The sequence below is a fragment of the Nestor notabilis genome, unplaced genomic scaffold (assembly GCF_000696875.1).
Source record: "Nestor notabilis isolate BGI_N333 unplaced genomic scaffold, ASM69687v1 scaffold32631, whole genome shotgun sequence".
Lineage (NCBI taxonomy): Eukaryota > Metazoa > Chordata > Aves > Psittaciformes > Psittacidae > Nestor > Nestor notabilis.
The window spans coordinates 1-14,569 of record NW_009915712.1 but is presented as its reverse complement, the minus strand read 5'-3'; the positions used below and the strand labels follow the sequence as shown (position 1 = coordinate 14,569).

At 42.8% G+C, this 14,569-nt stretch overlaps 1 protein-coding gene across 1 annotated transcript; it reads right to left on the bottom strand.

Annotated features, from left to right (window-relative positions):
- Positions 1-200: 200 nt before the first annotated feature.
- On the bottom strand, positions 201-13,999 carry IGSF10 (immunoglobulin superfamily, member 10). Its single transcript, XM_010024274.1, has 6 exons — positions 13,878-13,999; positions 12,017-12,146; positions 9,748-10,141; positions 4,652-9,055; positions 3,092-3,992; positions 201-2,109 (listed from the first exon to the last, which is right to left on the bottom strand). Exons 2-6 carry the CDS (start codon positions 12,080-12,082, stop codon positions 201-203), a joined length of 7,674 nt encoding a protein of 2,557 aa, XP_010022576.1. The 5' UTR covers positions 12,083-12,146; positions 13,878-13,999.
- Between the last annotated feature and the right edge of the window lie 570 nt (positions 14,000-14,569).

The window sequence follows — 14,569 nt, the reverse complement described above, 5'->3', positions numbered from 1 at the left end:
ACTTTCCTCAAGTCCTTCCTCTATTTTTTTTGCACGGTCATTGCAGACTGAATCCTGTACATGTTTTTAGGCACTTGCATGCCTATGGCTGCCTTCGATTAGACTTATTCCAGGAATGAACTCAGTCCAGCTGTAGTTGACTGTGTTGACAGTTCATTCACTGCATGAATGAACACATCATTCATGCAGTATTTCTTACCTCAGAGGATGTGGACATACGTTACTGTGAAATCACTGCCAAGATGGTTCTTTGCTGTGCACTTGTATGTGCCAGAATCTGAAGGTTGGGGACTCTGGATGAGTAACGTCCCCAGAGGACGAAGCACTCTGTTCCCTGATGCTTGACCTTGGTGACCTGTAGTGAGTACTGAGTGGTCAGGTAATTCCCAGGTAATTTCTGGTTTGGGTATTCCCAGTGCTGCGCAGTGGAGCTGCACGGCTGCACCAGGCATTGTGTGTATGGTCTGTGGTGGCCTGTTCATAATCCTTGGGGGATATGCTACAACAATGACAGAAATGGTTACAGAGGAATCTCCAGCATTATTGTGGGCCTTGCACACGTAATTTCCTCTGTCATGAATGGTGGCTTTTCGTATAACCAATGTGCCGTTTTCCAGCAGTATGTACTTCCTGTTGATCTGTGGTCGATCCAGCACATGGCCACCTGGCAGAGTCCATGATGTAGTTGGTTTAGGATTCCCATCGGACAGGCAGTGAAGCAACAATGACTCCCCACTAACACCTGTCACTGACCTTGTGGGGTGAGTGAGAATATTCGGCTTCTGGCCAACCTCCAGGATGATCAGCTTTTCAATGTAGCCAACTTTATTCCTGGCAGCACAGCGGTACTTTCCTGCTTTGTCTCCATCAGGACTATAGATGGTAAGGATACCGTTGCTTCCTGTGAGAACTTGGGAAGTCTTGATGCCACTGGAAAACCATGTGCCATTAGGTAACATCCAGCTTATGTCAGGTGGAGGGTTTCCATCCACAGAACAATTCAATGTGATAGTTTTCCCAGGTTTTGCTATTATTTTTTCATTGAATGGATTTTTAAACATTGGTCGCCTTAGCATTTCCAGTACCTCCAGCTGCACCACCAGCATACTCTCCCCCCCATCATTACGTGCCACGCAGATAAAATCTGCTGTGTCAGAAGGCCTTATGTTCCGAATTTCAAGTGTTCCATTTTTGTATACTACAATCCTGCTTCCATAATATGGAGCTGTTAGGAAAATATTATCAGGCATGATCCACATAATCTGAGGGGGAGGTGTCCCTTCTGCCCTACAATCAATTTGTTTCTTTGAATGCCTCACTGCTGTCACCTTCATGATTGTTTTGTTTGCATATAAACCGTTTATGACAGGTGGTTTTGCAACAACATCCAGTTTACATAATTTCGTATCATCCCCTCCAGGGTTACGAGCCACACACATGTACTCCCCAGCATCTAACAGTTTGACTTGACTGACTGACAGAGAACCGTTGGCATGCAGGAAATGTCTGTCTGTTGATGAGGAGATCATATCACTGGAAGGTAGCAACCAGAATATTTTGGGCTTGGGTTCCCCAGCTGCTTCACAGTCCAGTAATGCTGTATCTCCAGCTTTCACTTTAAGGTATGTCTTGTAACTGTGTTTTATCTGAGGGGCTGCCATGATGACCACTATGTGTATCTTCATTTCATCTCTCCCCAGGGTGTTTTGAGCATAGCAGGTATAGTTTCCTCCTTCTGTTACTCCAACTTTGTTGAGATACAGTGTTCCGTTGTCAAAGAGGATGTACCTGTGAGACCTGTGTCCACTATCATCTGCCAGCATTGCGTTATTGATCACTGTCCCATCTGGCAAACTCCAGGATATTTCTGGTGTGGGTGACCCAGAGGCCTTGCAGTCCACTCTGAAATCTTTTCCATATGGCACAAGTTGCTTGAAATACTGTTTCTGGTCAATCTTGGCTGGTTTCATTGTGATGCTGACTTTCATCAATATCAGATCATCTCCAATTTTGTTTCTTGCAACACACAAATAGTCACCTGCATCCTTTTCAGTAACTGCCTCAATAACCAAGGATCCATTGGGGTGAACGTGGATTCGACTTCCCATTCTGTTGGGGGGACAGAAAGAGGAAAAGAATTATGGAACAAAATGCTGCAAGTGAATACTGAGCACTGACAGTATTAACAGCACAACACGATACCGGTGTTCTCTCCAAAAGCACTGTGTCCCCATCACCACCTACCTGGTGGGTTTTAACCTGAGGCAGTTGCCACTGTTGTTGCTGTGTTGATGTGTGTGTGCTTGCTGACCATATGTAGGTGTGCAAAGCTGCACGATGCCACCTCTGCCTTGCTGAAAAGCTGTTCTGTGAACAAATGAGCCTGTTGAATCTCACGTCCCTGATCCCACCAGCCTCTCCTCCTCTCCCTCACGCTTCTCCCTGCAGACAACACACAATACTTGGCCCAGGCAGGGCAGCTGGCAGTGCTACTGTATCTTGCCCAGAACGACACTTGGCACTGGTTGATGGCTTTCTGGCTGCGTCCCCTGCAGTGGGGGATAGACCTGGACCTCCCTCCTCAGCCCAGCTGCAAATTCTGGTGAGCCTGCAAGGAGCATCCTAATCTGGGACTGTCACTCTCAAAGTAAAAGTCCAGTGTTAATGTAGGAGGGGGCATGGGGAGAGCTGCTCTAAGGTTGACTTTGCGGAGTCAACTATAGAAGCCTTTTCCTCCTGAGTCCCACTTCACAAACCTCTTATAAATAACAGAATTCAGCCAATACATGACTAACATCAGTTTCCTTAATTCAAATATGACTTGTATCCATTTTGACCTCACCCACTTATGACAACTGATCTGTTACGTGTAATATGATAATGTAATATAGTATAATGTATAATAATGTAATATAATAATGTGTAATTGTAATAATAAGCCATCATCACAGATGTTTCACCACTGTTAAACATTTAAAAGTGAATTTAGTTCCCAATGTATTGTTTCAGTCATGTAACAATCTCTTAAATGAGCACCAGAGAAGAGACTGTATGAAGTTTCCAAGAGGTGGGGAAACTAAAAGACTCCTACCTGTGCCACTGGTCAACAACTGCCTTGGAAGGTAACCTCCAGATGATCCTGGGCTTTGGCTCCCCAGTTGCTGTGCAGTTCAGAAGCAACTTATCCCCAAAATTCAAGCGAGTCATTTCTTCAGAGGCAGTAGCTATTTTTGGAAGTGTATCTCTGTGTTGCACCATGAGGGTCACCACTCTCCTTTCCGAGCCAGTTGAGCTTGTGGCTATGCACTCGTAATTCCCACTGTCAGAAGAGATGATACTGCTGAGGTGGAGGGTCCCATTGGAGAACAGGAAGAGCTTTGCATTTACCAGCTGCAGGGGTTTCACCACTGTGCCATCAGAGAGGACCCAGTGGACAGCGGGCTGAGGATTCCCTTCCACAGTGCAAGGGAGTTTCAGATTTTCCCCCATCATTACTTTCACATGTTCTCTCTTCTCTTCCAGAATAGCAGGAGGTGCTGCAATGACCTGCAGTTTTACAACCAGCTTGTCAGTGCCTGCTGGGTTTTTAGCCATGCATGTATAGAGGCCCCTGTCATAAACAGTGACTTCCTTGATAATTAAAGTGCCATCTGTTTCCATGTGAACTTTGTTATTTCCTGCCAAGGAGTCAGAGATGTGTGTTTTATTTGCTAGAACCCACGAGACAGTGGGAGGAGGCCTGCCCTCAGCTTTGCACTTCACTGCCATGGGCTTTCCGGAGTGAGCGGTGAGGAGCTGCCACCTGCTGCCGGTGATGCGGGGCGGATAGGCTACTACTGACAAGGTGACCAGGAGCCGTGCCGCACCATGTGGGTTGGCTGCAATGCACAGGTACTGCCCGCGGTCCTCCAGGCCCACCTGGGTGATAGAGAGTGTGCCATTGGCAAACACCATCCATCTGTTGTTGCCTTGGTTTTCTGGAGCATCAGTGCCTACAGAAGCAAGGGGACAGCAGCACAGCATGTCAGAATCTCTCCTGTTTCTTTTTACTCAGTCCCTGAAAATGCGTTCCCTACGCTGGTCTACTTTGCCCAAATAACCAAGGCAATAGTGATAAGAAAGAGAGAAATAATCATATTTTGCATAAACAGTGACAAAGCTTTAAAGTAAAAAACCAAACTTGGTCCTCAGTAGAGACAAAGTTTGGATAAAGCAGATGGGGCTTTGCACATCCAAACATACTTTGGCATAGTTGTGACTAGGCTTTGCATATTCAAAAATATTTTGACATAGCTTTAGCTTGATTTCATGGTTTGTTACCACAGACAGATTTTTCTTTTCACTTGTCTTACTGTTCTGAAATAGCCGGTAACATACAATAAATACTGAAATCTTCTCACAATAAGCATGGAATTATAGTTAAATATATATATATATTAATTTCCCTAAATAACTACTTCATCATTATTAGTAAGACACTCCAGAAATTGTCTGGGGCTATCTGTCTTTGTCACTGTCTCCAAGTTCATCTTTTCACTGATATTTCACAGTACTATTAAATGATAAAATACTTGAGTTTTGCACATAAACCATCTGCCAAATTACACGACCGTAATGGAAGGTAAATTCTAGAGAGGTTTATCAAGCTTACCTGTTGATATCTTGGTCCACTGTATTGTTGGATGGGGGTTACCAATAGCTTCACAAGGAATAAAAGCATCTGAATTAGCTAGTACAGTAAAAGCAGCTAATTTTCCTCCACTTATTCTGGGTTTTGCAAAATTGTTTCTGCTCAGAGAGTCGGAGGCTATAGGAATAGGGGTGGTAGTTTCTTGATCTTGCCTCTTTTCAGACCAGCCTTTGACAGAACTGTCCTTGTCACCTACCCACAGAGGCACATGTGGAGTCATGATCCGTGATGACTTCAGCATGGTCAGTGTGTTGACAGCCATCGTGTTGCCTCTCTCTGTGACTTTAGCAGATGGCTTCTGCCAGAATTTGATTTCCCCCCACGGAGGTGAGTTGGTTCTCTCAGTATGTGCAGCAGGCACAATTGCTGTGAGGGCTGGAGGTGGGGTGGGATGCTGGGTGCTGGCAGGAGTGATGTCTGTGCTTGCAGCAGGAACACTTGACACGGTTCTTGCTGGGAATGTGGCCTGTATTACATGGTTTTCTTGGGTAACACTCTTTTCTATTTTGGGCCATGATTGTTCACCTGCTGTTGTGGTGGCTTCGCTTTGCTGAGTTGGTTCTGACCCAGCTGCCACCCAGGCTGTGGCAGGTCGCATGCTTGGGGTGCCGAAAGGCTTTGAATGCCATGGTATTGTCTGCATTGGCGCAGTGGGGCTCTGTGGTAGCGTGGCTGACTGGCTGTTCCTCCATGTGACAGGGATCGCCAGTGGCTGCATGGCTGCTCCAGGCATGAGCTGAGGAGCCTCCAGTGTTTTAAGGATCCACCGTGTTGGCAGTTCTGCCACTGAGACTGCACTCACACTCTCAGAGAGAGGTTTTGCAGGTGTAAGGCTTGTAGGCATAGTCGATGATTTAACTGTTGTCACAACAGGCATGGCTGTATTCATGGGCAGAATCACTACAGTGCTGTGGCCTGCAGTCATGCTTTGTGAAGTAGATGTTGTTAGTGGCCTCTTCCTCCTCTGATCTCTCTGTTTTCCTATTCTGTATGTTTTACTTCTGGTGATTTTGGTGCCAGTCTGAGGGGCAATAATAGGTCTAACTGTTGGCTTCAAATGAGTTACATCCATTTCTTTGGTGGCACTAGTTGCAGGATTAGAGGAAGAATGCAGTTTTGCAGTGTGAAGATGTTCTTTTGGCTTAGCATTGCCATAATGAATGGGTTTGTTTAAAGAAAAGAAACCATTGCTGTGATTCTCACTTTTTGAAATAGGTATAAAGTGCAGAGGAGACATTTTGAACACAGATGATGTTGTAGTTTTAGGATGAATGGTCGATACCTCTGTTGATAGAAACTTATCTGTCTGTTGTTTTGGTAGCTTCTTCAGAGCCTCTTTTTGTGCACTATTTTCAAAGAGAAGTTCCCAAGTAATTTTTCCTCTTTGGGAATTTTTTGGTGAGGCTCTAGGTTTAATGCTGGGTGAGACTGATTCAAGGGTTGAAGATACCTTAGTGCTTACAGTGTATGTAATATCTGTAGCAACATGAGCTGTGTGGATTGCTGTTGCTGGTAGTTTGATGCTAAAAGGTTGGACTCTATCAGTCCTTGTCTGAAATGGATTACTGCTCTGTAATTTCCATTCTGGAGTATCTGGGGTGTCCTTCATAATGAAAGGCTTGACTGTAATAGTAGCTTTCTGCCTTTCACTAGCTTCATTTTCCTCTTTCCTGAGGAACACTGTATTTTGATGAATACCTGCTGAGTGCTCCAATGGCATATTTGTGATCAAGGGGGAGGACAGAGGTGCTTCTGGGCTAAATGGGTGGATGGAGCTGCTTAAATTATTTAAGGTTAGTAAATTTGATATATGTTCCATATTCAGTTGCACATCTGCAGCCACAGCTGTACTTCCTCTGACAGATCCTGGCCTCCCCGTATTGTATCTATGCTCTTTCATACTTGGAATATGTCCTGGTCTAACAATTCGTCTCCTACCAGAAATTTTCCTTCGTCTTCCATATTGCCGCTGTGGCTGGGGTGTACGAGTTGTAATGTTCTGAATAATCTGAATTTGCTGATGAGTAATGATAGTTGAGGCCAACAGTGGCTCAGGAGTTACTAGTTTCTGAGTACTATGAAAATAAATGTGACCAAATTCAGGACTTGGTTCACTGACTGTCACCATAGGTATTTGGTGATCTGTTTTTTTGGAAATCTTATCAATAGACTCTGTAAAAGCATGTAGCCTGTCCGCTGCATTTTGGGAAGTTACAGACTTGCTGGTGTCTATAACATCTGTCATGGGTGTCATAGACACAGATTTTAAAAGCTGGTTATTACTTTCCCCAGGATATACCAACTTTTGCCCAGCAGGGATGACTGCAGATGTTCTACTTGCTCCATTTGATACAGTTGATTGTTTTACACCACTTGCTGATGTTAGACTTAAATCAGATCTTTCCCATGAGTTTGTAATTGTAGGGTTTAGATATTTTTGTGGCTTTCTGCTGTCACATGACACAGACTGTGAAAATGGAGAGGGGAGAGGAGTTACTGCCTCTGAAACAAGGAGAGAGGTTTTCCTAGCAGGAGTTTTACTCATGGTCATCTCAGGCCCTGCAGTTATCATGCTTTCCGTTGCTCTCCCCAGAGTAGATACTGGAGTTGTCTCTGTTACTGGTATCATGAATTCTTCTTCTAGAGATACAAGATCACCAGATGTTTCCTCCTCATTCCCAGGTAACTCTGAGAACTTACGGACTTGAATAAGTGGATTTGTTGCAACTTCTCCTCGTTTTCCTATTAATGTTGAGTTCCTCTTTGTTTTTTCCAACAAGGCTGCCCAGCGCTGTGGGTCAACTCTCCTGGCTGAGGAAACAAACTGTCTTCTGTGTCCTCTAAGCCGCCCACTTATTTTGTTCCTGTAGTGCCTGAAAGTCATGTTCCTGTAGCCGTTCCTTTTACGTGCAGTCTCTGCAACCTGATTGCTGAATGCTGAGGCAGCAGATTCCTGATTAGCTGTCAAGGTAGCTAGAGTAGCTAGAGGATGTTTCTCTGTTGTAGCAGAGGCCAGCATTGCATTGCCAGAGCCATCACCCTCTTCCCATTCTCCCACAGCTACCTGCTTTTTCTTCAGAGCAATTTTGTCTTTTCTAACTAGCACTTGGAAAACCAAAAGATCAACACCGTACTGGTTGGCTGCAACACATCGAAAGTACCCACTGTCTTGCTCTGTTACCCCTTGTATTCTTAAGGTACCATTGTCAAAAATATGTTTGTTTCTTACAGAATGATGAAGAATCGCATGCTCAGGTAACACCCAACTAATGGAAGCATCTGGAACAGCAGTGGACGTACAGGGAAGGTAGAGTGTGCTCCCAACAAATGTAGAAAGTTGGGCTCCATTTACATTGCTGTGTTCCATGTAAGGATCGACCACAGTAATTCTAAATGTGAGAGTATCTGCATCATTGTAATTTGTGCCTATGCAGTGATAAAGCCCAGTGTCAAAAGTATCAGCTGTCTGTAATGTGAATGTTCCAGTTTTAACTACTATGATTCTCCCATCCTCACTGATATAAGGAGCTCTAACTTTGCTCCCATCAGCCAATATCCACTCTACTGCAGGAGCTGGTTCTCCGATTGCTTGGCACTCTAGTTCTACGGTCCCCCCGACTAAAACAGTGTGCTCTGTTTGTGTTCTGTTGTCCCTGGAGATGATGGCCCAGTTATTTCTTACTCCCCTTTTGCCAGCACTGGGCAAAATAATCTGAGCGTCCGTAAAGTACTGGATGTGCAAGGTGTTAAGTGTGGTTGCTGTCCTGTCTAGCTGTAATGCCACTTTGCTTTGCATTAACCAAGGTGGTTCAGCTCTCAGTTCAGTCTCTATATTGGTAAAAAGTTCATCTTTTTCAGAGTAGATTTGTTTATATTTGTAGCTAATAAAAGGCATATTAGTTGCTAGGGCACTCCTTTCCAGTTTTAAGGGAGAATTACTATACAGTGCCAGTATGCTCCACAGCTGCTGAATATGCTCATAATCAATGCCACATACCAGAAATGCTGAGAATGCTGTTTTGAGCACTGTACTGTTGCCATTTTTGTCAAATGAGATGGGAGACATTTCTTTAGGTTTTTGGATGTTGCAAACCAAGTTACCTCGGCTTCCTGCTTGGTCAGTCATGTTCAAAACCATGGATCCTATAGGAGCTATGAAGTCCTTGGGAGGTACGGAATTGAAATCCCCATCATCTGGTACTGTGAGGTTTTTAAATTTCAGGGAGTCATGTATGGCTGGCTTAGTGCAGGTTAAAGATGCAGAAGGAATATCCACTAAGCTTTTCCCTTCATGATTTTTGGGATTAGCACAAACTGGGCATTGCTGAACACCAGAACGTCTGTCTTTTTTGCACTTTACAACATCTGAAGGGAAGAAAAATGCAGTAAGCTCTTGTAATATGATTTATAGTGTTAAAAAGACGTTTAACTACCAGCAGGTTGTTCTCTTGAATATTAACAAAGTTAACCTTAAAGTAACCTAAGAAAACCTATGAATTTTCTCTGGTGAAACTGCCTAAGGACTATTGCTATTGCGGCTCCATACAGCATCCTTCTGTCCCACTGGTTCTACATGGTGCAAGGCAGGCTCTGCTGGGGTACATGGCTGTAGGTTGGTTCTGAGTGACACAGGCTCTGGCAGGGTGAGTGTGACACTATGCTATCATATGCAACCTCTGCTCAGAGCAGCAAATGAGAAAATTCTTGAGACCCATTCCTTATTTCTGTTTGGAAGAATCAAGTACTTCGTTCTTACCAATTACATAAAAATTAGCTTCCTTATTCCCTGTGGAATCTCCTGGGCACAAAAGCTTTAGACTGGCCACAGAAAGTATTTCATTAAGCCACACGTGGGAATGGGTTAAGACCACTAGATTCATTTAATCTGGGAAACTGAATGGTATTAATCTGTTTATCCTGATTACATGCACTTAAAAAATTCCTGTCTTCCAGTCTTTTCTGGGAGAATAAACAAATGAATAAAGGACAGTTACATTTATCAGAAAGAGCAAGATGCTATAACATGATTAAAAGCATAAACAAAGCTTTCAGCTCACCTGATCTTGCTTTTTCCCATTTTGCAAACCACTGGAGTTTGCAATCACAGGACCATGGGTTTCCATGGAGGTAAATGCTCTCTAGCTCGGACATGTAGGAAAACATTTCTTGTGGCAGTGAAGTCAACAAGTTGTCAGACAAATATATGTGCTTCATGAAGGATATTTTGAATATTTGGCTATAGTGCAAGGTTACAAAAGTATGTGGATGAAGCTGCTTAAGTAGATTTCCTTCCAAATGGACCAACCTCAGTGATGTGAGTCCGTTGAAAACATTGGGATTTACAAACTCAATTTTATTGTGGTCCATATGCAACCGTACCAAGCTCTTTAGGCCATAAAAATTTTTTTTCTGCTGAAGAACTCTGACCTTGTTATAACTCATTTTTAAGACCTGTTGATGAAAAAGTAACAAGTGTATAATATTAACCCATGTTAGATTGTTAAGACTCCTAACAAATTCTGATTGATGTTTACCCTGTGAAGTACTTCACCAGACCAGTAATGGAAATTATTGCAAAAAACTTAGTAGGAGGAATAATTTTTAAATACATTGTTAGTTGCAGGACTACAAGGATGCTTCTTGTTCCATCAGGGTGACCCTTCTGCGGTAACATTTGCAAAATGCAGTGATTAAAAAATAAAAGAAAACCATGCTTATTTCTTGTTTGTTAAAAAAAAAAAAAAAATAATCCCAATTAAGCTGCACTTATGAAAAGGGGAAGCAGAATTTGACCATAAACTGTGGTAGTGATTTTTGTTCCAGCCAGTGTAATGACTATACAAACACACACAACAATCTATTTTGATTGCTGCTTAACCAACAGAACCTACATAGTGTGCCTCCAGTTTCAGGATTTGTGTCACCTGAGGTGTGTGCTTTCCCAACCCCAACTCTCAGGTGCCATGTTGTTTCTGACTGGTTAAAAGTCAAATTCGTAACTCTGAGATGAACAAACCTGGCATGTTGCTGAGGGACAAAATAGGGTGCCCATGACACACTTTTTGTTATTACTTTTCCTGTTAGAATTCTACCATTGCAGTCCGAATTCTGTATTTTGAAAATTAATGAGGGAAGAAAAGTACAAAATCACAAAAATGGTCAAGTTTTCTTGCCCAATATAATTCCATTAGAAATATCTATGATAAAATGGTTCTATGATTCTATTTGTAATTGTGCTGCCATCTTCCTTGTTGATAGGGGAAGAAAAGCTTGTTGAACTCCGTAAAGCTTATTTTATTAAGTCAGTTGTGAAAGCAAGCTTTCAGGCACAGAGCTACCCTTTGTGAGTGCTAATGCAACCTGGAGATCTGTATGCTTCACAGCTTCTCTGGTTTCTACCTTTCCCTCACACTCTCACCCCCTAATCCTATAACAACCAACTAAGAAAATCCCAAGTTTTCTGTCTGAACAGTTCAGGTCTCCTGTGTTCATAGTTCATCACATTGTTACTTCTCTGTAGCAGTTAAACAACAGCTCTAGATGGAAGTTTAACTGGAGAATAAGTGTTACCTATATGTTGAATTAGTTGGGAATGGTTGCTTCTAAATAATCATCTAAGTAATTCTTTATATACGAATATCTACATGGCACATACTGAGATAGCTCTAGAATCCCTGTATGACACCATACATTTACTAATTTTTACAATACATGTAAATATAGGTAATATTTTATAAATAGGAAATATTTCAGTTAAGAATAAAACAGCCATCAAATACTACATTTTAAAAGTCCACAAATACATATTAAATTATAAACCCAATGGGTTTTTAAAGGATTAAAATGTTTATTTGTAATATGTTCAGTTTCTGTTCAGTGGGAGCCAATTTTTAATGTAGGATAGAAAGCGACAGGCCTATAGTGTACTGAAGGGAAAGGGAAATCTGGATGGCAAAAAATCCTCAAAAAAAGATAAAAATTGACTAACAGATTAACTAAAGACAAGTTTCCTACCACAGATGCAGTACTTGGAGTTCTGCAATCTTTCTCCCTTGTGTGAACAAGAGTTTAAACTGCAGTTGCCCATTAAGATACAGGTACCAACCGATATGTTTGCCACACTCTTTAAACTGTACTCGGATGCCCTCCTGGGAAGGAAAGGCATTTCCCTCATCTTTCACGTGGATACATTAAGAAACAGGAAACCAAAACGCTACATACCATTGGTCTGCTTCCATTTATCAGTATTACTGCAGATTGTTTAAGTCAGAACAAAAATTAAGATTAGGTCATCTCCTAATTAAGATTAGATCATTTAGTTCTTACCTGTAATGAATATAAATCATTGAACACCTTATCAGGGATTGTATTTATCTCGTTGCTGTGCAACATCAGTAACTCCAGTTTCTCCAGGCCAGAAAAATCTGTTTCTGTCAGTCTGAGCAAGCTGTTGTATCTGTAACAAACATTTCATCCCAGACCTGGGTTTAGTCAGACATAAATTTCAGAAGTTTCAAATAAACAAATAAATCCAAAATAAAAGAACAACTCTTTGGAAATGCATAAAGGTACACAGCACTTCTGACTGTCAAAATGAAATTATAAGTCATTCCTTCATGTTAGCACAAAATTTGGAAACTTTTCCAGGGTAGCTTTCTGAAGACTGTATTCACAGTGGACAGGGAAAACAACTGCAGAGAGGTGCAGACAAGAATGCCAGGTCTGGGCTTCAATGCAGAAGAGCTGTGAGCAGGTGGGTTCTGCAGAGTGCTTGGCAGTCCCTCCCTGCATTGGCTGCACTATGCTGTCTGCCCTTTCCAGTTGTACATCTTGAGGTTTATTTGCATTCTGCAGGTACTCAGTGGTGCCCACAACCTGTTATAATGCAGGCGTAGCCCCAGCCTCCCCTATTTTCCATGAGTATACATATCGTATGTATAGACTAGGCTGGATTTAAACAGGTAACCAAAAACGAAACAGAGCGCCCTTCAAGTGAGAGCTGCACTGCTATGGGAAGTTCGACCATTGGTTGTATCTAAGTCTAGCCAGCCTGAGTACTGGCTGTGGTGATGCTATGCTGTCCTGGCATTAGTATGAGGTGTGTAAGCCTCGCAAATGCTGAGTACCTACTCTGCGATGCCTTTGAGTTCGTGACTACTATCCCCTTGCATGACCTGATTAGCTAACACAGGGACTCTTCTCATGATCCAGTTACGCCTCCTATGCCCTGTGGTGACAGCAAGTTAGATTAAATCATCAGTCAGATAGATGGCCTTTCTATAATAGTAATTAATGTACTTTGGTCGCATGTCCTTCTCCTAAGGTAACCCACGACCCTCTAAAAGTACTTAATCGTAAGATTTCATATACAGCACTTCTGGACAACACTGACAAAATCAATGGAAGAAAAAAGCAGAGAGGAGTCAGGAGCTGGGATCTGGCTATGTTGCCTGAAAGCATAAAGCGGATGAAGGGGAAGACTCCAAAAAAACTTCCTTCTACATTTTCTGCATACACCTATTGGATGATACAGAGGTTATACATATCAAAAGTGATGCAAAGATCAGTCAAATATTGCTGATTAATTTCATAACTTGATTGTATGACAGAGGGCACTTGCTGGAAACCCTGTTAACAGGCCAGTGAGCCCATACAGAATTTGTTCCCTGTTCCTTTTAACCACTGACAGAACAGAACCACTTTGGAGGCTGAAATATTCAGACAAGTGTTATTTCCCATAAAGTCAATGGATAAAAGCACAGGTACCAGCATCATGTAACATTCTGAAGTCATAGCAAAGTCTCTGAAGATTTTAACTCACATACTAGTTTTTCAGCCCACTGCTTGAGCTCTGAACTATCTTTTCCCAGAAAGAATTATTTCTGTTTCAGACTGCTGAGTTCCATGTTGCACATGCAAAATGTTTGGGTAATATAAGAGAATTCATTGAAGTTCAAAACTTTCTGAAGTTCTGACATGCTCTGTGATACATCCCCAAATTTCCACTTAGTGTTGGTGGTCTTAGGCTTTACTAGCTGTGATTATAACCACTTTTGAATAGGGCAGAGCACTGAGCTCCTAAGATTTATTCATTTTTAGCCCTAAATCTAGAAACTATTAATTATTGCTTTGCAAAGTGTTGAATGGTAACTGGTCTGTACATGTAGAATTTTGATGTTAAACATACCCCAGATTGATGCGCTCCACATTTGGAGGGATGTGCGGTGGGACAGCGGTGAAGTACCGGAACGTGCAGTGCACCTCGGTGGGGACATAGCAGGCGCAGAGCCTGGGACAAGCAGTGCTTCCCGGGAGAGTAGCCAGGCAGGCAGCGAGGAGGGTCCCCAGCCACCAGCACCTGCCTCCGCCTGTCGCCTTCATCCTGCAGAAGACACTACACTACCATCCTGCACAGCAAGAGCAGATGGGTTCCTGCAAGGAAAACAGAACACAGATGCGTTTAGAGACACCCGTGTTGAGCTGCTCAGTTTTAAGCTAAAAGAACAGGACGACTTTGTAACTTGGAAAAAATTAACAAACAAAACCTGCCACAAAACAGACCCCAGACTCTTGGCTTTCCCCTCAGTATTTACAGCTGTGTAATGAGCTAAAATGTTTGCCATTTAGAAGAAACAGCCTCACACTGTCTTTGTCTTGGTGCGATGTGCCAGTGATTACAGGTGAAGTTTTCATTTTTGAAGGAAGCAGACGTGGAAACCGAAGGATGAAGCTATCGTTACCCCAGGGCTCCGGGTGTGCGGAGTGTTCATCGATCTGCGAGCAGTTTATTCTCGGGAAGGAACACGTCGGCTCCTCGCTTGCCAATAATTATCCCAAGCAAAACTGACTCATTTCAAAGCCCGCACGTCGGGAGCGGCC